Below are 23958 nucleotides of genomic sequence, written 5' to 3' on the forward strand. Positions count from 1 at the left end.
GCTGGTCGACCAGGTCGCCTGAAAGGAGACGATATTTCTGCAAACAGTTGCCATCTCACTTGGACTGACTGCAATCACTCTGAGATTGTAGAAGGTTTGCAAATACTGGCTGTCTAAACTATCAGTGCTGACAGATTACCAACATTTTTATGTTAAAGTGTGCTTTCTCCTGTGGAAAAGTACCAGCACTAACACACTGTGTGCATTCTGAAGCAGAGAAGCTTAGCTTCTTCTCAAAGAACGAGCAAACAAAAGACATATTTACTTTTAGAGCTTTCCCCCCCCCTCTACACATTGTTTAATCAAACATATTGAATGTGTTTCCTTACTTATGGTTTATTAAGCAAACTGGTTTGTTTAATAAAAAGATAATGTGGGTTTCAAAGCCCGCATTATCTGCATTCCTGGTAGCTGGGGTGTTTCTCTTCCCTGCCTTTTTTAGGGACGTTATTGTTGATTAACTACCAGCTGTCAATCTGTGGAATCTGCTCATTAAGTGATGACTTATTGACCTCGTTTCTGGGTCCAAGCTGCTTCTGAGTTGGAGGCTTTTTAATGTTGGATTTTTTTTTTTTAGTGTGCTGCAGTGCTTTGTCTCTTGTGTTTTGAGTAGACACGAGCCCTCCAAAACTACTCAGTTGTCATTCTCAGCCTCTACAGCTTTTTATTAGCACTCTTCATGCGCAGCATGTCTTTAAGCTAAATTTTTTAAAAACACAGGGTGTACACCACAGCCTGTGTTCTCTCAGTGTCCCATGCGCACACGTTTTCCTTTTAATCTTTAGGAAAGAATCACTCTCGCCAAACTAAGATGACATTAAGCTTAGGATCAGAACTTTTATATAGCAAGTAATCCAAACCATGCAGCATCGTATTAATGACTAACCTTGTGTTGTGAATGGGGTCGTCTCAGTTTTCTTGTCTGAATTTTTGATTTTATTCTTCTTGCCATATGATGTTAATTGTCTCTGTCAATCAGGAATCAACGTGTGCTTTCGTTGAGACTGTATTAATCCTCATCCTGTGTTTTTCTCAGGCTAATATAAATATGATAGCCAGCAGGTAGCAGATCATTATTTCAACTGGACCAAATTCGCTAACCCTTTAAATAACACTGTTTTTAGTTCACCGTCTTCATTGCTCTGTTTAACAAGTGCCATATACATTTGCTGTTTGTTTTTTTGAAAAAGAAATCCTTTAGTCACGACTTGGTATACCATTGTTTGATGTTAGTTAGCTAAAACTCAGAGGAGAATTGCCACACTGCAGAGCATCTCTGAATGCACAGCAAATCGAATCTTGATGTAGTTGGGCTACACCAGCAGAAGACCACACTGGGTGCTGTCCCGGTCAGCTAAGGGCAGGAAAGGATGTGTTACAACAGTGAAGAATAGAGGAATGGGTCTGACAGGTCTCAGTTAGTGCTGCAACATTTAAATGTGTAGAGTCAGAATTTAATCTAAACAGCATAAAAGCCTGAACCGTTATGGATTTGTATCAACGGTTCAAGCTTCTGGTGCTGTGAGGGATATTTTTCTGGCACACTTTGGCCACTTTAGTACCAGCTGAGCATCATTTAAATAGCACAGCCCTACCTAAGTTGTATTGGTGACAATGTCCATCCTTTTATGCCCATCTTGTGATGGCTGCTTCTAGCACGCCATGTAACAAAGCCGGTATTGTCTCAGACTAGTTTCTTGAACATGACAATGAGTTCACTGTATTCTAATGGCCTCCACAGTCACCAGATCCGAATCCAATAAGGCACCTTTGGGATGTGGTGAAGCAGGAGATTTGCATCGTGAATGTGCAGCCGACAAATGTGCAGCCGACAAATGTGCAGCCGACAAATGTGCAGCAACTCTGTGATGCTATCACATGAATGTGGGCCAAAATCTCCGAGGAATGTTTCCAAGCACATCGTTGAATCTGTGCCATGAAGAATTGAGGCAGTTCTGAAGGCAAAAGGGCGTGCAACCCGTTTCTAGAAAGGTGTACCTAATAAAGTGTCTGACTGTAGATCTGAGTGCCAAGGCCAACTCTTGTCCACTCGATACAGCTTCATCGATTTGCAGTTGTGCCACGGCTCTTTTATGTCTCTGTAGTGCTTAATGTAAGTTTCAGAAATGGAGCATCATCGAGCACTCTGTTCTTAGCAACTGCATTTCCAATATTGTTGTCAGTTGCTTTGGGATTTCCTTTTGTTTTACAGGCGTATTGAAGACACATTTGCAGCTCATTTAAAATTGATGTGGCTGGAGACAATTTGTGACTGTTTTACTTCTATTTATTACTTCCACTCCTTTAATTGGAAGTGTGACTGCAGCGTTCCTTCTCCTCCCACAAAAACCGGAGGAAAATTAATAAGAAAAGAGAAGCGTCATTAAGTATGAATTTAATTGTTTCTTATAAATATAGGCATCTCTCCCCCCCCCCCCCCCCAACATTTTCTGTCTGGCAAAGACTGATCTGGTGTAAAAACACAGCGAAAAGGCCTTGTGTATTTGAGCTCACTGGCTTCCATTGACATTGAGGGTGAGATTGCCCTGCCTGAAATTGCAGGAATTAATATTGAAGTGGAGAATTTCAATATGAGCTCAACGTTCTGGGAAGAGTGTTTATTTTATAAGATAATTACTGTAATTTGATATTAATGGTGATTAAACTGTTTATTTGTGTAACTTATGTTAATCAAGGCAATCAGTCATCACTTCATTACTTGGTGCGTGTATGGTTGACTTCCCTCACTCTTTCAGCCAAGATACTCGGAGCTGGTCACAGTAGCATTTTAATCATTTAGAATGACTCACGGCCACTTCACTCCAAATCATTTCATTTGTCCTAGCAACACCCGACGATGCACGCGCATACACATATGCACGCATACACACGCGCGCACTGGAACGGACCAGGCGGGTTTAAAAGAAAGGGGGGAAAATGCTGCCGGGGAAACTCGTGTACTTATTTCCTGTGCTTCGTGACAATAGTGATTAATGTCCAGGCAATAACGCACTCTCACCGAAGGACATCTACTGCTGCACTGGAGGACTTGGCTATATCAATAAATGTCCTGTGTCCTTCCGTCGCCGTGTCCTCTTTCCCCTTTAAAAAAAAAAAAAAAAAATCTTCCCTCGACGTGATACCGTGTCGGCTTTACTTACAGCTGAACTGTCTGTCAGTGTTGCCCTGTGGAAAATGGAAACAATGGGGCTTTTTTTTTTTTTTTTTTTTTTTTTGTGCTGTTTAGTGTTGTGTGTCAACAGACCATACGTATTTCCTTTGTGCACACTTGGTGTGTTTCTCTGCTCTTTTTTTTTTTTTTAAAATTTTTTTTATTATTTTTTTTAAATGTGGGTTACATTCAAGATTGTCTTTTTCCGAGGCGAGGAAAAAACAAATTCAAAAGTAGGCTATCTCCTCCACGAGGCTCATTTTCCCTGTCATGAATTATGGCGACAATCACTGAAGATATAGGATTAGGCGGTGCATGTTTTATCAAGCTCAGAGTGCTTGGCAGAATGCAAAATAAGCTTGTTGAATGAGAGTCAAGGTGTGTGTGTGTGTGTGTGTGATGAATTACATTTTAACCTTTACATAAATTATATTCTTGTTATCTTGAGCAACTATAGAAAGCCAGCGCGACATTTTTCTTTTCTTTTTTTGCTAGTTCAAATTTAGGTCACGGCAGGACTTGTGTATGAAATTGTACGCATCATTCAGGCTTTGACCTTCAACGAGATGGGAAAGTGTTTTATTTGAATGGAAGAGCAAATGAACATTAACATAAGCTTGACATGGTGCCACGTTAGTCTGATTGTATTTATGCCTTCATTTTCATGATTGCTTTTATGGAGCACCACGACTACAAAAATCAAAGCCATAAGTAAATAACTTAATGAAAACGATGCCATTAGAGGCAACACAAACTGTTACACGTAATTGTGGGCATTCTTGATTTATGACGTAAAATTTTGGTATTGTTTATTTTGCCCCGTTTTTACAATGTTGACTCCCGGAAACCTATTTGTTTAAGGAGTTTGAGCTGGCTCGGCGCCCCTTGTGCTTTCATCTGACCCAAATCTTTTTGGGCAGACAATCACCATTGTTGTAATGATGATTAAACTCCTTAAGTTAACACCTTAACAGATGAGTCCCAAGGCTCTTTCCTTTGGGTTGAGAATGAGATCGATGTTCTTTTCAGCCAGAAACCAACAGGTAAAAGGTTCAGGGTAATTGGGTTTTTAACCATCTTCTACTGTGGTGGTCCTAAGCCACTTTTAGGTACATAATATATCATTATTCATGGCTTCCTTTTGGATGTTTCACTCATTCACAAAATGGATATTGTAAATAAGTACCATAGGCTGCTAGTGGGGAAAATTTGGTGTTGGTTAATTTCAGGGGATTCCTGGGGAGAAGATCTGCTGAGTTGGAGGCTTTTTAAGTCAGACCAGGAGTTTGGAGTCTACGCTATCGATCCTGTTGACACGCTTCCCTTTGGGGAATGCAAATGTTTCTGTACTTCAACACAAACACTCCTGGTAGTAGGACCCTAATTAACTAGGGATTTGAATACCGTGGCCTTTACGTTTGACATTTCCATATTTCAGAAAGATATTGTTTTATACTTCCACAACAAAGACAACTCTCATATTCACCAGACGGTGAAATTTTATGACAACACAGTAAACAGCTGAATTTATCGAACATTTATCAAAACCAAAAAAGGAGGAAGAAAAAAAAAAAAAAGTCCTTCTGTTTTATCCCTGGATAGTTTGAGCTGCGCTGTCGCACAAATTCTCGTGTGTCCGCTTATCTGTCAAACACCGGCATAAACTGAAAGTGTGATAGCTGCTCCATGTTATTGTCACAGCTAATCTAAACCTAACAACACATGTGTTTACTGAAGCAGAGCAGATCCATCCCAAGGTAACCACTAATCACTCAGGGATTGCAGAGATCATCTGTCCCCACGCTTAACAGCCAGCGTCAAGCAGGTGGGAGCTAGCAACCACTCTGCTGCTTCAGCCTCTCAGATCTCAAGACAATCATCTGTGTTGCTGTAATGTTTAGAATTAAATGCTTTGAATAGGCCTTATGGTACCAGTAACATTACTGAGTGTCTTCTTGTTAAAGTGGAAGTTGCCGCTTTGAGATAAAAGGTTAATCATGTATTTAAGCATGTGAATATTCTCTGAATAGACTGACTAAAGTACTTTTTCCAATAAGGATGATGGCACTTAGGGGGTATTCAGCTTACTACTTGCAAGGCTCACCATTTTGCTGAACTCCACCACCATATTTGAAGGGTAGCAGTGTAGTGGTGGTGGAGGAGCAATTAGTTGCTTCATAAATTTGTCAATAGATGGAAATTATTATGACAATATTTAGAGAGATGATGGCAAACACTGCCCAGTTTCCAGCTTTATAAATATACTAGGATGGTTGTCATTCGTGCTTAAGGGATGCTGATGAAATATATCTTGACATCTTTAGATTATGTTAACTTGGAATTTGGCACATGCAGCCACTTTCTGGACCATATCATTCGGTCATAAGAACTGCAACTAAATGCCTGTGCGAGCTGGCTCTAATGCTGTTTGATTAGAATCATTACCTTGAGTCACAGCCAAGTACCTCTCAATTGAATGCTGTTTGTTTTTGCCTGCTCTTTTGTGCTCTGAATCTCTTGTTTATCAGCCTTAAATAGCTTTTTCTACATGTAGATTACATCCGTGCCATGTTGGTTTTAGTGAGTCTGCTGTAAAAAGTCTATGGCGGTCTTTTGATAGACTAACATTGAATGAACAGAAAAGTGCCAATGATTAGGCACCAAAATCACCAAGCTGGTGTATATGAAAACAAGGCCAAAAAAAAGAGTGAATGTCGAGGAGCTGTTATGAGCAGATGTCCTCATTTGTCATGATTGATATGTTGGCATAGATGACTGGTGCTTTAACAGTCTTGTAATCCCTTTTGGCTAATTAGCGGCCACCCTATTGCAGCATGCCACTCGGATTCCTGTGTAATACCTCCCAAGTTAATCAGCATTTATATATTGTTTGGACCCGTTATGCTTTAAATTTAAGATTTAAGATCGCGGATAAAAAATAAACTGCTTTGGATGCTGAGCCAGTAAGGGGCCACTTTAGAATTCATTAGCTTTATTGCTATTCCCAATAAAACTACAGGTAGTTCTAAGGGTATCTTTTTATTTTTATTTTTCTGAAATTATCTTAGAAATTTAAAAAATTTAATTTCAAAGCCAAAATCAATCAGTTTGTAATTACTGGAAACAAGCACTGCAGTTTTGCAGTTAAATGGTAACAATGGGAACAGAGAACTGAGGACGTCTCAATGTGAGGGGAAAAATTAAATTTTCTAAAGCATGTTATTTCTTGGAAATTAGCGCATTAAAAAGTGACATTAGATGAATGTGACCAAAGCATGCATCACGAAATCTACGGGACAAGTCTGATCCTATCATGCAGGAAGTTTAAGTAAGAGAACTTGTAATTGGAAATGCTGTTCAATGGCTGCATGGACTCGTCAGTGAATGGGCTAATGCACACTTCCTGCTGTAGCAAACCAAAGTTTATCATTAGGATTATTTTACTATATAAAGAATACATTGTAGCGCAGCAGCAGACTGATACACTGAATATTTGAGGAAGTGCACGATGGTTGTTGTACACCGCATGCAGGGTGGGGTAAAAACCTAATGAACTGCAAATAGTCGACACTGCATACTAGCGAGGCTACTGGAGAGAGCGTTGGAGATGTATCAAGTGCATTGCACTTCATGGTTTTATTTATCGTTTCTAAATTCAGCCTTCAAGTATTGATTAGAGCCCAACATCAAAAAGCATTTAAAGGGGAAAGGAGGAGGTCTGACTGCTTGTATGGCCCCAGGCAGGCATACAAAGTCTGTTTGGAAGTGATGCAAGGCCCTATGCAGTTGCTATTATTTATGGTTAACATTGAGTCATTTGGCTAGCAACTCGAAGGTTGGGTATTTTTCATCGGTGCTAGGCACATTTCTACAGGTATTTGATTTGGTTCCAAACTATTTAATGAATTTCGGGCAATATTTTTCAACTTGACAATTGTTTTGTAGATGCTTGTCTTTAAATCATCCCCGTGAAGCTATGCCAACATACATTTTCATGCTAGGTTGTCCTACAGTCACTGCGATCAAATATCTGGCCTGGTGGTGTCGGTGTCATGCTCCTAGATGGACCCATTTATATTACCAGTAATCAAGCATCACCATTCAGGAACACCAGTAATGTGCGAGGAGTGTAATGCATCCACCAGAGCCAGCTGAATTTATTTCAGAATCAATAACTAGACAATTCATGCAGGGCTGCACACTGTGTCCTGAGGAATGACCTCATAAGCTCTTGGCACTTAAGTGATCCAATTGCCACATATTGAAAATTGAAAACTCACTTTACACAGTAAATTTTCTTGACACTGTCAGAGCTGTTATGTCCAGTCCTGCCACTGTGTGTGGAGGCACATTTGAGGATGCTTTATTGTAGTCCGTGAAAGGAACAAGCTATAGCTGGTCTAGTAAAGGTCGCAGGCCTGAATTTGTTTTAATCTTTTTAATGGTTTTCATCAGAAGCCCTGATGCACTCAATCAGTGAACACTCTGGCTTCTTAATGCACTTAATTCACTGTACTAGCGTTGCCCTATAGATTTGCCTTGTAGATTCAGCCTGGTTGTAAGTGGCAATGTTAAACACCGAATCCCCCACAGGAAGCCGTCCAATTTTAATTCACAAGAGCTGGCTTTGGTCAGACAATAGAACAGTTCTATTCTTTACCGGCATCTAATGAGTAGAGAATAAATGTCAGGATGTGTACTTTGTTCTTTTTTTTTTTCTTTTTTTTCCCCTTTTTTTTTTTTTTTCCATTTTCAAGGAAGCCTAAATACACTGGAGACTTTCATCTAGACCTTTTCGCCCACATGCGTTATCAAAGTCTGACATTTGATGTACTGCGTTTCTCACTTATTTCTTGTGGTAAAAGGTTTAACACATGACACACTGCACTGCTCAGGCCTCATCACCTCTAACTTATATAATATTAAAACGCAAGTGACACAGATGTTCACAGTATATCTTTCTAATTGGCGAAAAACTGCTGGGAATGCATGCGCATAAACTGCGAGTGGGGAGGCTGGGTGACACGTTTGGATTTGATTATAATGAGATGGCCTTACCCAGTTTTCGCCTGAGAAGTTTACAGAAAAAACTGCAGAGCAAGTGTGGCATAATGAGAAAGTCGAGTAGGCCTCCTTTGCCCTTCGTCCTATTCAGCTTGCTTTGTTGTACAGGTTTCCTAATGAAACACAAACAAAAAATGTTTTCTGTTTGGGAGGCGGTCCATAATGCACACAATGCTCACCGTCGTGTGTGTTTTGATAGCATTCGTATACTCGTGCGAGCTGCGAGTTTTTGTCTCTTCGCCATCTCTGCCCGTCTCTCCAACTCGGCGTGGAGCCGCGTTTTAGGCTTTCAGCACTCTGTGTGGCATTGACAAAACAGCCATGTACTGAATGTGCGGCTGCACTTCCTGTCAATTAACATGATGAACACGAAGCTAGATGGATCTGGACATGTTAACAGATATGCTAATATGCATTTAAAAAAAAAAAAGAGGTGTCAAGGGAAATTTTGGAAATTTCAGTCGCGGAACAATTTTAGCACCGGACTAATGGGCTTAATTTTACTGTACTACAACTACATTTCTCTTGCCCAAGGATGTCTGTGTCCTTGTTGCTGAAGCTGCTCATTTGCTTTTAGCTGTGTAGCTCTAAATATCTGCATTGGGATTATATTTGTTGTTTTATTATTTCTGAGTTTGATGTCTTAGCCCTAAGGCCTGGCTCCCCGTGCGCCATATCTTTGGCTGATCTTGGCAGTTCTCGTGTTCCCGAGGTCTTGGTGTGACCGCTTCCCGAGGAATGAGAAACACATGATCTCACAAGATCAAACTCCACTTATTTTTCTCTGCTTCACAGTCAGATTGCCGACCTTGTTTTTACCACTGTGGCTTGATGTGGAACTATGCACCGTGCGCTGCGGATAGACTGAGGTACTTGGCATATCAAATAAAAAAGGGCCATTTGAAATGTACGTGTGTTTGGCGAAAAGATATCCGTTAAACAGAAAGTGAAGCAGATGTCCTTCCATTTGACAGCAGCTGTCTCCTTCAGAATACACATTTCCTTTTTATATAGATAGAGATTTTGCATGCGCGAGTCTAGCCTTTAGACACTCATGATGCCTGTAAAAACGCTGCTCGCTTCTCGTGAGTCTGAATTCAGGCAGAATAATGTAAAAGTTGTTTAGACTGTAGTTTGTCTAATTAGTACATTTAATTATATGCATTCTCTCTCCCTCTAATTAGGGGGATGGCTGAGAAAATGGGGGCGGGTGAAGTGAAGCTTCCCTCTCCCACAACAACTACTGTCAAAATGTCTGTATGCCGCCGTGTGAATCTAAAGCAGGACAAATGTGGAGGAGAATATGAAAAATGGATCAGTGCTGACGCACTCGTTGGACAGTATCCACTTCATTCAAACACATGGGCACATCCATTAGGGGCTATGACGGTGATGCAAAATACCTTGCTCAAAGTGCACACTTTTCTGGGATGTTATTGTTGCCAAAAGGTGTTTTTCTTATCGCTCTCTCTTTTTCTTTTTCTTTTTCTTTCTTTCTTTCTTTAAAAAGCTCCTGGTGAAATGGTGAGGCAGACATGCACTATGTTAATGAAATGGTGCAAGTGAGCCAAGTTGTTTTTCCTTTGATAATTAAGTTGAAATAAACAGGCATATTAGGGTAGGGTAACATCGGGGATGCTACAGGGATTGGAACAAGCCTTTCTCAGTTTTTAAAGCAACAATTCTCCCCATAATAAAATGCATATCTTTCCCCCCTAGCCTGTGATGCTAGTTATCCATTTAGATTGTGACAATGCAAGTTCCCCAGCTTCGGAGAGATCAGCTGCAGAGATTATTTCTCTTGAATATAAAGGAACTAAATGCCTCGTAATGCTCGGAGCAGTAAAAACTCAGCAGCAATCGCTTTCCAGAAATAATGACCTGGTTACTCAAACAATCTACCGAGCTAGTGCTGTTTTCTTCCCATCACCTGATAACCTGCTCCCAAACTGTTCGATGTAAAAGGATTTAGCAGGATATATGGCACCGTAGGCTACAGGGAAAATTAAGTAAATTAAATTTTTGTTATGAACTGTCCCTTTAAGGTTAAGTTGTTGGTAAGAGAGTGCTTAAATCGCTGCAGCCCTTGAAGACTGATAATTTGTTTCTCTTATGTTCAAGAAATTCCATGGAGAGGCCAGTGCCAGTGTTAAATTGATCCTACTAGCAAATATAGTCTCAGCTTTCAAAGCATGATGTTGCATATTGCAGCATAGTTTTGTCAAAACTAATTAAAAATACATCAATAAGCCGCACTGTTGTTGTTTCGTGACTTATTCTCATTATTACCACGAACATGGGCAGTTTATTTTACGTCAGACCCACATACACTGTCCTGCTGGAGTAAATATTAGCGAACAAAATCTGTGACTGAAAATAGCTCTGGACTAATATGCTGTTTCCTCCTGTTAATGACTCAAGTTTGCTGAAAAACTTGAGGTGTTTTGTGTAATTGGTTTGTTCTCAGCAGGTAAAGCCTGAAATGCTAACATACAGAGTCGGTGCTTTAGAGGGTTTGGTGTTTTTATGGGATTTGCCTTTAATGGCTAAAATATAGAATATTGACAGGTTTATATTTTAAAGCCAAATGCTGCCACTGAGGTTCGAAACAAATGATAGACTACCCGAAGGCTCTCCATGTACTAGTACAAGTACAATTGATCTTTATTTTTACGTTAGATGAAACCAAAACACATCATGAAAAACGGGCCTGGTCGTCTATTTCTGGAAATCCATTTTTAGATTATGAAGCATTATCCTCCTTTTTTTTTTTTTTTGAGCACTAAATGAAACTGCATGACTTGGGTTTGTGTGGATTTTGTTTTTAAATATCATCTGGCAGGGTTTTCTGTTATGGATAGCTAAGAGTCTCAAAATTAAATAATTTCATAATTAAATATGCTGTTAATGAATTAAAATTGGTTAATGAACCATTGACCAATTAAAATATTGATATTTTATTTTTAATAAATAAAAAAAATTAAAGTAATACTAATAATAAATACATAAATTAAGAATTTCCAATATTTAAAAATATATGTTATGCCTGCTGTGCTGCATTGCTTCATGAATCTATTTCATGGGTCAGCTATCAAAGTTGGGGGACTTTGCCGGGGAATCAAGTGGACACTATGCCTTTTAGTTAATTTAAGTTTCTCAATATCAAGTACAGAGTTTGTATTTGCATGCTTTCTAGTTTCTACTTGACTTGACTAATTTTTACAGTGAAAATGGCACATAAGAGATCTAATTACCTGTGTTCTTTTAAAATGTATATATGTTTTTGTAAAGCTTTTAGCAAAATGCTCAACTATAAATGGCCGGTTAATATGAAATTATTTTGAAAGGTCAAACACTGGACTGGAGTACACTGGTATGTTAAATTCAGTGTTTCTGATTAATCAACAGCAGATTCATTAAAAACTTTTTTTTTTTTTTTTTTTTTTTTTTTTACATAACTCTCAATGCTCATTGAAGAAAAAAAAAACAAAGAACAATTTATTTATTTTACCTCTAGTAGAAAAACTTTTAACAGACAGCTGGTGTTTAGAATGCAGTTGAATAAATAATAAAAAGAGATAATATAATTATTTATTGAGCAGGCTTGTCATCAGAATATCCACATGCAGCGTTAACATCCTGGTCCGGATGTTTGTGCTCCTGGTGAAAAATACTCTTTCCTCCTTGTATTTAAAATATGTTTACTGTCACTTTTTAATTGAAAGTAAACTGTTATAAACAAATATAACACATCTGAACTTAATGAAATAATGTACTGAGAGCACTCTGGAGAAACATTATGATTAACTCGGCCAAATGTAATTATTGTGGAATAAATAAAACACTGCAATAATCCATACATCACCTGTTAGATGTCATCTGAAAGCCTAGATAATACTCTGTTGTGGCTGGAGACCTGAAGGCCGAGTAGTCATTCCGATTATAGTCCGACATCTGCAGCAACAGTGCCGCCTGAGGATCGCGCATAATTGCTGCACTGTAAAGTCAATTATCCGCAGATTAGTCTGCGCGATCACATAAAACAGGCCGGCACACGGACCCTCGCGCTGTCTAATGATGTAATTTATGACACCAGCACCTGAATGGCCCCTAGCGGACTCACGGACACGGAAAGTATAATTCCCCATTGAAGTGAATTATATGCCGTGTTCACCCTCCACTGAGAGCTGAGTGAGTGTTTGGGTTGTGAAAACAGTGTGCCAGGAGGAGGCTTTTCTTGGTGGGTATCATGAGGTCTGACCACCTGGTCAGCTGAGAGGCGAGCTGGCTGTTAGGCTGATGAGACCTGATACCTTTGAAAACGCAGCACTTTTGAATAAAGGCTTAGATATTTAAAGATTAAGCCACTAGATTCTGACCTTAAAAAAAGATCCCAAGTGTATTTGATGACACAAACAGTAGTATTTCAAACTTGTCTATACCACTGGGATACCCACTGTATCAGACCGTTATCTGGGAATGTGGGAATGGTCTGTCTTTACTTGCTATGCAGTCTTTTGGGTCTGCTGACGAGCTGCAGTGACAGTTGAAATTATTTCATGTTGTACAGGAACCATGAAATAATTTATTAAATAGTGAAACATGTTTTTAATGCACTGATATTTTAATTAATATGAGAAAATTAATGATTTAAAAAAAAAGATTATTATTTTATTTTGGCACTTTTGGTTCTCCATACAATGTGTAATTGCCTTGATAACAGGCAAAGGACAAAAACTATCTGTGCAGAGAATTTGTCAGTTTATTAATTGACTGCATTAAGTAATTTACAGTAATAAACTGAGATAGTTTCGCTGTGCATTTCAGTCATAGATGATAGAATTTACCTCATTAAACACACCAGCGCTCTGTCACGGTTTATCCAAATTACACAGACATTGCAACTCAGGATGTATTTGATAGCTTAATCCATCCTCAAATAATCCTCTTGGTGACATAGATGTGCTAGCCCGACTATCCTTCACATACCTGATACTAATGCTGGTGATGAGATTGAATTTTTATCTCTGTCCCCAATGACTAATGCAAGTTAAATGCTCCTGTGGTTGTTGTTAGGCTCCTGTTTTTCAAGAGCTCTCAGGGGTTCTTGGCTTGTTGTTGAGTGTGATATTATGGAACAAATAGTAGGGCTTAATGGTGGTGTAGATGATTTAACTGCCCTCGGGGCGATGAAAAAGGGGGGAAAAAATTGTTTCTGTAGGCTACACAGTGTACTGTTGTTATGTAGTTGTTTGGAAGCCTTTATTTTGTGAGATTCCACACGGTGGGGGGTGGGGCGATGCAGGCCAAAAATATATGGTATAAAATATCTTATTTGACTACCTGTGTTCCACATGTGCTTTCCACATTTAAGTATGTTGTTTAATTGCAGCACGGTTCTCCTCAGTCTCCTTCAGGCCCAGCACCGACTGTGTTGTCTGCTCTGCTCTATCAGAGATGCTGTGGCTTTAATCCTTTGCCCACAGGGGACGGCTGACATGGATGTGTGTAAACTGTTGACATGGTGCTGTCTCCTATGCTCTCTGATCAAAGACGGTGCAGCCCTCCTGTTTCACAACCTGCCTTCAAATATGCTCCAAGTCTCACAGACTCCCTGCCTCTCTGTTTCACACTTGTTATTAACCCGTGACTCCCCGTGGTAAATCGCTACATCTGACAAAGACAAAGAAGCTGTTTATGCCTTTCCTTATGTAGCCTCTGTGACCTCCCTCCAAGCAATGAATTTGATTTGGAAAATGGTGTGTATGTAGCTCACGCCTTAGTGGAAACCAATTTTGGAGACAGTAATGCACTGGCTTTAAGTGCAAGAAAGATTTGGCTTGAAGTTGTGCTTAGTTTAATTAATCCTCAGTAATGATGCAACTATTAGTAAGAGCTCCGCTTGTCTTAAGTGGCTGGAGGGGTGTGTGTGTGTGTGTGTGTGTGTGTGTGTTCATTCGATGAGCGGCGATGCTGATCAAGCCAACTACAACTCACTGTCTAAATGTGGTTCGGCTTCAGGACTCCGGGGAGTTCTGCTATTGTTTCAAAGTTTCCTTTAACCTCATGAGAACACTAACAAGTGTGATATGAAATAGCTATTGTTACGACATCCTGATGCAGTGTTGCGTCTTTTAATACAGTAAGAGCCGGGAAATCCTGTCACATTTGTGTTGCAAATTGAGACATTAAAGCTTTATTTATGTTTTGATTTTTGTGAGAAAATTAATTAAAACAAATATGATCTGTTTCTCAGTCTTTTAGTAAACAATGCTAGGCAGCTAATGCACAGAGTTTTTAAAGTGTCCATATTATTTTGTTTTTGAGACCTATCTAAGTCACTATGTTACACATTTGCATAATGCCCACCTTGCGGCTAGTTTGGCTCAACCTCAAAGGATTAGCAGCTGCCTTATAGGCTGCCCCTTTATTTACTTGCCAGAGCCGCTTCTGCTAACTCTAAAATGTCTCTGCCACGAGCGGAGCACGCCAAATGTTCTTTGTTGGCTTCAGTAGCAAATGCAATTGAGTCTTAGTGCACTCTCAGCATCTGAGGAACTGAAGACACAGTGGATTATTTTTTATTTTTGATGGTAATGTCCCCTCAACAAAAGAAAAAAATTCTAACTGTTGGCATGTTGCATGGCTCATGGCTTATGTTACTATTGGCTTTGATCGCATACCATGTCCACAGGCCAGAGCTTTGTCTGAAGTGTAATGGTAGTGGACAGTCAGAAATTGTGTCATTTCAGACTGATTTTTATTTAAACCAATAAACTGGGTGTGGGTTGCTATGTTTTCTTGTCTTTGACTTCTTGCTTTATTATAACCAGCTTTTCGTTTTTGCATTCACTGGCGTGGCACACATGGACCAGCTAAAAGAGCACAGTTGCCAACAAGGCCAGTTGTGTAATCCAGATCTGTGCTGAAATATCTGGGTTCTTCCTTTGCACTAGCTCTTATACGGCTGAGCGATTCATGGAATTTTCACTTAATTTACGATTATTGTAATAACAAGATAATTTCTTGTGTTGGAAAGCAAGTGCTTTTCTTTACAGTGGTGCACTTCTGCCGCTCCCTGAAAGCCCAACCTGTTTTGTTCAGCTCCAGCCAAGTTGACTTTTTGGGGGGGAGAGTCACTTGGTCAACACGATCCATACAGAAGAATTAAAAGTCATAGGATTTCTGCAGTTCAACCTGTGAAAGGATTATTAATGATAACCTCCAGCCGCCCTTGTCTCCAAATCGGTCAGGGTCTCTCAACCAGCCGCTTTCAGTGGCACGTGACATTTGGCTGTCGGCTTTTGCTCTTCATCTCCCTTCCTGTAGCTGCTCTACAGGCCCCCTGAGGCAAGTGAGTCTGTTGCCTCTGGGCTTCTCTTCACTCCTGCATGCAGCCGCAGAGATCCTGTGGTGTAGGCATGCCGGCGGGGACCGGGAGTCGCTCTTGGGAGATGGACTTTATGGTCAAAAAACACCCTTTAGTCAGGGTTCAGGGGTGGGGCTAGAGTGGCACTGTCCCCAGCCTCCCCCACCACCAGGTTTTTCATGAGAGAGAGACCTTAGAGAGGCTGAAACTAAAATTGTTGAAGAGGTGCTTCAACAAAGCACTGTTTGAGGGGAAAAGTGTCTGCTTAAAAACCAAACCAAAACAAAAAACCTTACACAAATGCTGTCTGATGGTCTATTATAGTATCTGTGAACACAGTCAGACCTTGCGCTCAGGTACAGCTTAGGCCCCTGAAGGTTCCTGTCCCTATTACAATATGATGTCATCATGTTACCTAGCAGCAGCCTATGAATAGGCTAAAATTACCCATTTGTAGCATTTATAATTTCATCCAAAAGAAAAAGCTTTATCCAAACATTGTCATTTTATCACTGCCTAACAATCAAATAAAATCCCAGACCAAACGAGACTAGGGATGTACAAGTGAGCAAATGATGCCCACTTTAAGTTGTGATCTAAGTGCTAAATGTTTTTTGTTTTGTTTTTTACTCTTTAGTAAGTGTTGTGTGAGAATGAAGTGATGATTAAACCCACATGAATAGATTTTTTTTGCATTTGAAAAGTGATATTAACGGCTGTTGTGTCCAATTGAATGTAAAGTGGTGAGAACACAATACTCAACATACCAACCAGTTGTACAAAAACTAATACAACATGGATAATCTCAGTGGATTCAGAAAGTATGTTGAAAGAAGTAACAGTGGCTTCTTCCATTTTCAGTCGAGCAGATTGTCGTCTCTGGTTTTGTTTTTAGTTCGCCCTGCTGTTCCTACACAGAAACGATCTGCTCACCCACTTTCTTGCATCTTTGAAGCAACAGCGAACCAGAATTACCACGTCTCCACCTTTTGAAACCTACAGCGGGTTTTGAATCCTTAAAGCAACACAAAACATTCTTATTTTTAGGTGTGCTCATCCCACAATAGCTTCAACTAGACAATCTTTTTCCCTCCACCCTAGCCCTCCGGCTGCATCTGTTTTGGAGCATTTCTTTTCCCCAATGAGTTTGGTTGTTGTAGTTTGGGGTTTCATGCTTTAGGGAGCAGGTATGCTTAAGAACAATCTGTCCCCCTAACGTTGTTGTACCATTGTGTTTTGAGTGTTTTTGATTTCTTGCTGGTAATTTTCCGCAAGTGAAAGACAGTTGTGGCCTGAAAGACATGGGACCAATTGTCTGCACTCCTAACAATGTGGCAGTCTGAACATACTGGAGCTTAGCTCAAAAGCTGCTGTGATACTGTTAGATCCATGCATATGTTGTTAGCATAATGACAGTCCAGCCTAATTAGACTGTTTCTTTTCTAGACCAACTGCTACTGTAAAGGGTGTGATTAATGTTAACTGCAAGAGTGTAGGAGGCACCAGAGTGGGTTGTAGGATAAACTTGGTGATGGTGATCATTACCAAACTCAAATGATTAGAGTAGCTGCAATCTGAAACACACATTCAAGGCAGTCTGACCTGATGTGTGTATCAACAGTGATTGAAAAAAGGATTTTAGATATCTCAGGCAAAAACACAAAGTAAAACAGCATTTTCAGTAGGGGTAGGTGTGTGTGTGTGTGTGTGTGTGTGTGTGTGTCTGCCTCTTCAGCGAGGTTCTTATCACATGTACAGGGTCCCCACTGCACTACTATGTGCTTCATCTGGCCATGGTAGTCCTTGTTCTGCTCTGGAGCCTCTGTGAGCTTGGATTAATCCAGTTCTGGTTAGTGACCCTCCAGCTCACAGCAGAGGAGAAACAGGACTACCTTCTCCGGCTGTGGTCTAAAACAGTGGAGCTGGAGTCCGTCTGCATGCAACACTTCTTTGGCGAGGTAGCTGAGTTATGTCAAGGACTGCCACAGCGATGATTGGTCAGCCTGCTGACAGGGGACCACAAGACTAGAAAAGCCAGGGATGGACAGTGTGAAAATTTAGTGCACAAATAAGAGCACATTATTCCAGTTCTGTCAAAAAAAAAAAATGGAGAAATGCTAAAATGACAGGCCACTTATATTTTGGTGGCATGTAATATTCTTGGGTGGCCAAGTAAATCTCATGCATGGGGGAATACTGGCTTTGCTCTGTGCCGGTTTATTAATTGTGTTCTTTGTGCTCTATGTGTCCCTCCAACAATTTATGTGAGGAAAAAGAAAACGATGTGGTTTTTATCATTTTAGTAATATTGCTGCACACACACACAAATGCGTCTACCAGCAAGATACGCAGATATGAATATATCTTTGATTGGCTAACATCGACTGACAAGCCTTCTGATTAATATCCATCAAATCGTATTCAAATCGAAAACCAGGAGATTTTATTGCAATTATCTGTGTTCGGCTGATTATGCGTGAAATCCTTTCAGTAGTTTGTGAACTAGTAAAAATCCAGACTGAATTGCTGCAGGGACAGGAGCTTTGTCATAGTATGTGTTTGCATTGCAAAAGAAATGTTTCTTTTCCCTGTTGAGTTTTCTGACCTGTATCTCTCCCTCCCACAGTCGCGTCGGGTCACCACACTGGAGGCAACCATTATGGAGGCACAGGCGTAATGAGGGAGAGGAGGACAGTTGATGACCCCTACTGGTCCTATTCAGGTGAACTCTCATTTATGCTGTGGCTGGAGCCTAAGTAGGAGGGGAAATTGCTTACCTTTTCTGCCTTACCCACCATTTTCCATTTTATTTCCTGCTGTTTCGCCATCAAGCTCCCACCCCCCTACCCCCCACCCCCTCCTCGCTATAGCAAAATGGGTTTAATAAAGCATTTATGATTCATATAATGGCATACCTGTGATGTATGCTTTTAATAAGAGCAATTAAACAAATGCACTCTGGAGTGAACAGCACTGACATATTGTGGAGCGAGTCTGTGTTCAGATTCATAACAGGAAATAATGAGTTAACTATCTCATTTGTAAAAGTATAGATTAGGACTGATGGATGCTGTCAGCAGTACTATGAAAATGTAATTGTTTAATTCCTAACCGCGTTATTGGTGCTTTGCTTTTAATCTAAATAAATGTTTTTGAGAAGACTTGCTTACTCTGTATTGCAATCTCTTAGCTGTTTACCTTAACACATTTGGAAGATGGATGAATATAGCAGCCCTCAGTGAACTGTCTGATGTATACTTTAATGAATGATTCATTCTGTGCACTCTTATGCTTGTAAATAATCTCACAGTTGGGTATAAATTTGCATATCACATCTTTTTGGGTGGTAGTCTTGGAGGAAAGTTTTTAGAGTTATAAACCTGTAAATAAGGAAAGAAGCTGAGCTCAAATAATGTATCAAAATATTTAAAACCGTATGTTACGGTATAATATTTTAAACTATCAGAAGCATATTTTATCAACTTCTAAGCTAAAGCTGTATTTAAATGCTTTAAGAGTTTAATTTTTCCCATTTTCTGGTATCTAAATTTGCTGTAAGGGGAGAAAAAAAAAGTATAAAAGCAGTGGGCTCTATGCATTTATAATGGCATGGCTCATTATTTGACTCATCAGCAGCACTTTACAAGACCATGAGTTAATGTATCTGAGTACCTGCTGAGCACTTGGTATTTGTTTTCTTTTTATAGCACGCAACATTTGGCACTGCTTGTAATGGTAAAAGTCTTTAAATTTCCTGTTTATTGGGCTCGGATGCAAAACGTGTGCACAGTTGTATGCAGAGCAGAAGATGTTTTTGTGGTGGTGAATTGATAAGCATATCCAGTTTGTTCCTTCAAAGCATTCATTCTCATTCAGCTGTACACGTCCACACCCCGGCGCAAACATAGCCCTCTGTAGGCCATCAAGCAGCTCCGATGGGAAATAGGGGTTATGTGATTTGATGGAGGGCACTTTACTGGAAGAGCTCAGGAAGGGAGGAGCACTCGGTAAAATCGTATTTACAGGTTCCAAGTTCCAAAAACACCACCTTGCAAATAACTAACTCGGCCCCTCTGCCGGTGGAGTGCATCATGGCTCTGAAAATGAATATACTGATGGAATATTTTGTCCTCGGCGCTCCAGTTGTGAACCTAGACTCTTGTGGTTTTAGGCAAGAAAATTGTGCAAATAAAAACACAAAAAACAAAAACAAACTGTGGCTACTTTGGAGTCAAGTTTGTTTGGTATTCATGTCACTCCTGATTGTGGCCCTCGTCTCTCCCAGTTGTCGAGTAAAGGCAGTGAAAAGAATGCCCGCTTTGACTATCCAAGCGCGATTGCTCTTTCGCCACAAGGTGTGTGGTGCCTGTTTTAGTAGTTCTGGTCACTTCAGATATGCCATTGTTTTCTGTGCAGCCTACAAAAACGGAAGCCCTGATCACATTTTAACTGTGATCATATAAACAACTTTGGTTCTTTAATTAGATAATGATGCAACATTATGCCATATACAGTGTTTTTGGCATTGGTCTGCTTTAGCGGTGGGCATCATAGCCTCAAAATTATATCGTGATACTTCTGATTAAGAAAGAAATAAAGAATTAGACTTATTGCTCGCAGCTTACATGCAGCAGCTTTTTTTAAATGTAGGCAAATACAGGGCATTTTCCATCTTTTGACACACTTCCTAGTTTGAAGTGTGAATCTAGTGAAAAGAGGTTCCAGCAGCAGCATTAGTGTGGTGGCAGTGACACAGCATTATATCCAGTGACACAGCTCAAGTCACATGGAAGCACAAAAGTAGCCTAAATGATGTTTTCCATGGAAATCTTAAGTACAAATACAACATGACTACTTAACACTTGAGTTACTTTATTGTTAAACTAAACTCTTATATAGTATTGTCACATAATAAAACGGAGAAATATTTTCTACCTGTGATGTTTTGTCTTGGGCTGAGCTTCGCTGCTTAAAGCTTTGCTTTTCACATCAGTAATTTCCATCCACCGTTTGCTCTTCCTGTCATATGGAATGCAACTAGCGAGTGCAGCAAGTGTTGCTTGGTTGACTCATTTGTTTACTTTTGGGTCACACATCACCAGCTGCTAGTGTCTTCTCCTTCATAGCCTGGTCGTGCTTGACGGTGTGCTTTTTTTTTTTCTTTTTTTCGCTTCAAGCGCTGAAACGACTTTGTTCCCACTAATGCTGGAAACAATTTTTGTGCATAATTTAAAAACGACTGCGTTTCTGTGCGAGGTTGTTGAAGTGGCTTCCTTTATAGGTGCGAAATTGTCATCAGAAGGTCTTGCTGTCAGACATGCCTGGGCTTGTCTCATTGTTGCGTGCAAGGCGGTGTGAATGCATGGCATCGCCATAGCAACAATACATTTATATCAGGATTATCATAGACGAGATGATGTGGCACAGCTCTAGCCCACTTAGTATTTTGTGTTTGTGCCAATGTGTAATGGCAGTAGGCTCAGTAAGCCTGGTGAAAAATCACCTGTAGCAAGGATTAAGTGAGGCGGTACATCACAAATACCTGACATGACTTTAATTTGTACCTTCAGTAATGGCCACACTCCAAATATATGGCATTTGCTGCATGAAATGGTGCTTCTGCTCTTTTCCCCTAAAGGTCAGAGTGTGTGTTTCTTTTTTCCAATGATGTTAGTGGTTGTAATAATTGATTTAGTTTAGATGGTCCACCACTCTTGTAAAACACTGTAACTGTGTCTTGCGCTTCATTGGTATTTCTGTCCTGTCATGCATTCATCGACCAAAATTTGAAATTTGCCTTTTAGCAAATGAAGTGACAAAATACTGATGAGAGCAACCGTTTTTTTGCTTCTTTTTGTTTTGGGTCACACATCAATTTTACACTGGTTAAATGTTCAGCGATAGACATGAATAAAAAGCTGAAAAGCCTTAGAACATTTAAGCTTTTTCCAATAATGATATTGTTTGTTTGTTTGTTTGTTTGTTTTCTTCAGGACCAAATGTAAACATGTATTAGTCATGCTAATCAACACATGTCTGCAGTACTTGGATGTAGAAAATGAAAAGTGTCTGCTGCACGGGTTTAAAGTGAAATAACCAGTTGACCCAAATGATGCGTAACCACATTCTTCCTGTACGGACGTTAACCTGCAGGGAAACAAGTGCTAGCTGCTGCTAGCAATGCCTGGTAATGGGTAAATTATATTCACAGTGACATTGAAAGTATTTTTGAATGAAAACTGAAATGTTTGTGTTGCCAGTTTGTTTAACCTTGTACATGGAGCACGAGTGATATAGGATTTTTAAGTCAAATGTGAATATTTGATGATTTTATAAAGCTGATATATCGCTCATATTCTTTTTTTCGTTGAGACACAATAACAGATTTCAGTAACATTTGTCATGTGTAGTTGTTTGAGTCGTTACTAACAATCTCAGTGCTATAGATTACTTGTTGCAGACTGCCCTCTGATGGAAACTGTACAATGTCAAGACTCAACAACATAACTGAGGTGTTTCTCCCATCTCTTATCAGCTGCTGTGAATACTGATGACGGCACTTTGCAAATGGCTAATATCAGTTATAAATGAGATGATAATGATTTCTTACTTTTAGGCTATGCAGCTAGTCTGATCCTTCTCCCGCCATCCCCCCCTCCCATTTAAAAGACTTATAAATTATTTGCCAGGAACATCTTTTGACCACACCTGAGTCCACACTCCTGTGGGACACAATCTTGATATTCATGCTGAGGTCCTTCTTATTTTCTAATTAGAACATCAGGCTTGGGTTGGCATGCGTCTTTGGTCAATTAAATTCTAGGGCTTTGTTTTTTGACAGTATGTTAGGTATCGTTAATAAACAGCCTGCAGCACCATTGACATACTTCTTTTTATAACTATCTTGCTAAGTTCTCATTTTGATATGCTGTTTGTTCATGGTTGGCAAGAGAAGGGCCGGTAATTGGGTATCTGGGTTTTTCTATGCTGGGATGGTGGCCAAAAAATAAAATAAAACAAATAAGGAAAAAAAACCAAAAACTATCAAGATAGGCAACTGGCTGACACGATTTGATTTTTGGACATTCATTTCAGGTCCGTGTAGACCACCAGTTCCTACCAGTCAAGACAGCTGGCTGATTGTACAAAAAAATAAAAGGAAAGAACTGAGGGAATACAGAAATGGCCATTACTTGGGGAAGGTAATTAGCGGCTAAGGCTGTGAATGGAGGACAGAGGAGCGTGCCTTAGCAGCTAAATGGTTATTAAAGGCATTTGCTCTGTGCAAGTGAGTGTAAAAAGAAACGCACACAGTCGGGCTAGCCTGAAGCTAGAAGCAACTGCATAGATAGACTAGCACTGTGAGCGAGACACACGAGTACTGAACGTAACCTATAGAGGAGCATTGTGCCACCAGTGTGATTACTTTAGGAGTGAGGGCGTTCCAAGAATGTGAAATGATGTTTCTCAGGCAAAAATAAAACATAGTGATGAAAAAAAAAAATGTAATTTTTGATGATCAGATCTTTTTTTTTCTTTAAACTCGCCTGCGTTATCAATAAGACGACTGATTTTTGCGCAGTTTTTGTTTTTCTCTAAAAAATCTGGCTACACGTGACAGTGATGTGAGTTGGCTTTTAATAATATTCATTATTGCTTCATATTTTCCATAAGAGGGTGCTAACCCCTTACTTTGTACATATTAGTCTAGTGCATTGAGGAGTGAAGCACATGACACATCACCTTCCTGTGTGCTTGGATTATGAACCTCAGTAAAAGTAGCCTCGAAACCTGCACCCTGAAATTTGATTAAAAGTTATTTAAGGCATGGTGTGTGTGTGTGTGTGTGTGTGTGTGTGTGTGTGTGTGTGTGTGTGTGTGTGTGTGTGTGTGTGTGTGTGTGTGTGTGTGTGTGTGTGTGTGTGTGTGTGTGTGTGTGTGTGGTGGTGGTGGGGGGTGTTCGTGTAGTGTTCATGGAGGCATTTTTCATAAGAGGGATGATATCATACTCACTGTAAGACTCCCACAGGAACATAGCTATGCATCATTTTTCCCCTTTTTATATCTCTGCAGGTTTTCACATCATCTCTGTTAGTTTCTTTGGCTTCCTTCATCATAAGTTTTATGTTTTTGGCCAATATATGCAGTAGTTTGCTTTTGATTGGTCTCTTGTGGATTTATTGTTCTAGTTTAATTACAGCACAACAGTTGGAGTACCTTAACGTGCATTTGCAGAAGCATTACGCCTGATCCCCTGTAACAGTGTGTAGAATGAGAAACGGAAAAGAAAAACACAGTGAAGAAATACCAGCTCTAGATGTTGGGGAAAATTATAGATCAGCGTCCCAAAGAA

General features: G+C 39.9%; 1 protein-coding gene and 1 long non-coding RNA gene across 5 annotated transcripts in view; one reads left to right on the top strand and one right to left on the bottom strand.

The window, feature by feature from the left end:
* The window catches only part of ca16b (carbonic anhydrase XVI b), a 112337-nt gene that overhangs the window by 8240 nt on the left and 80139 nt on the right, over positions 1–23958 (top strand). For 2 of the 4 annotated variants that reach the window (XM_040002356.1, XM_040002336.1), the window contains exon 2: positions 18232–18327. The exons of 1 other annotated variant lie outside the window; for it this stretch is intronic. In XM_040002356.1, coding sequence (XP_039858290.1) covers positions 18282–18327 — 46 coding nt within the window. In that variant the 5' untranslated portion in view covers positions 18232–18281. Of the gene's footprint in view, positions 1–7722; positions 7728–18231; positions 18328–23958 lie in introns of those variants that run through there. One more of the 4 variants, XM_040002365.1, reaches the window with a different exon arrangement.
* Positions 1493–22067, bottom strand: LOC120715594. Its single transcript, XR_005691681.1, has 3 exons — positions 22057–22067; positions 19278–19287; positions 1493–1591 (listed from the first exon to the last, which is right to left on the bottom strand). It is a non-coding gene; the product is annotated as an uncharacterized LOC120715594 (long non-coding RNA).

Source organism: Simochromis diagramma, unplaced genomic scaffold (assembly GCF_900408965.1).
Source record: "Simochromis diagramma unplaced genomic scaffold, fSimDia1.1 OVJJ01000320.1, whole genome shotgun sequence".
NCBI classification, from domain to species: Eukaryota; Metazoa; Chordata; class Actinopteri; order Cichliformes; family Cichlidae; genus Simochromis; species Simochromis diagramma.